This window comes from Charadrius vociferus, unplaced genomic scaffold (assembly GCF_000708025.1).
Source record: "Charadrius vociferus isolate BGI_N301 unplaced genomic scaffold, ASM70802v2 scaffold1592, whole genome shotgun sequence".
Lineage (NCBI taxonomy): Eukaryota > Metazoa > Chordata > Aves > Charadriiformes > Charadriidae > Charadrius > Charadrius vociferus.
This window is the reverse complement of record NW_009647338.1, coordinates 84,206-84,626: the sequence shown is the minus strand read 5'-3', so window position 1 is coordinate 84,626 and position 421 is coordinate 84,206. Positions and strand designations below refer to the sequence as shown.

Below are 421 nucleotides of genomic sequence, written 5' to 3'. Positions count from 1 at the left end.
CTCGGCCGGTCCCAGCGCCTGCTTGAGGATGTCCCGGTTCCAGCTGATGCAGCTCTGGAGGGAGGGGGGTGTCAGCGGTGGTGCCGGGCAGGGAGGGAGGGACAGAGGGACAGACGGACAGATGGAGGGAGGGAGGGAGGGGGACACAGAGGGACGGACAGAGGGATGAAGAGTGGGTGAATGGAGAGACGGGTAGAGGGGTGGACAGATGGAGGGATGGGTGGGTGGACAGACGGAGGGGTGGACGGACAGAGGGATGGACAGACGGAGGGACAGACAGACAGGGAGAGATGGGTGGATGGGTGGAGGGAGGGGGACACAGGTACGGACAGAGGGATGAAGGCATGAGTGGGTGAATGGAGAGACGGGTGGAGGGATGGACAGAGGGATGGGGGGACAGATGGAGGGATGGATGGAGGGG

The 421-nt window shown here is 64.4% G+C and overlaps 1 protein-coding gene across 1 annotated transcript in view; it reads right to left on the bottom strand.

Moving 5' to 3' along the window:
* The window catches only part of LOC104282019 (protein-arginine deiminase type-4-like), a 6,984-nt gene that overhangs the window by 925 nt on the left and 5,638 nt on the right, over positions 1-421 (bottom strand). The window contains exon 11 of the mRNA XM_009880086.1: positions 7-54. Within this exon, the coding sequence (XP_009878388.1) occupies positions 7-54 (48 nt within the window). The remainder of the gene's footprint in view (positions 1-6; positions 55-421) is intronic.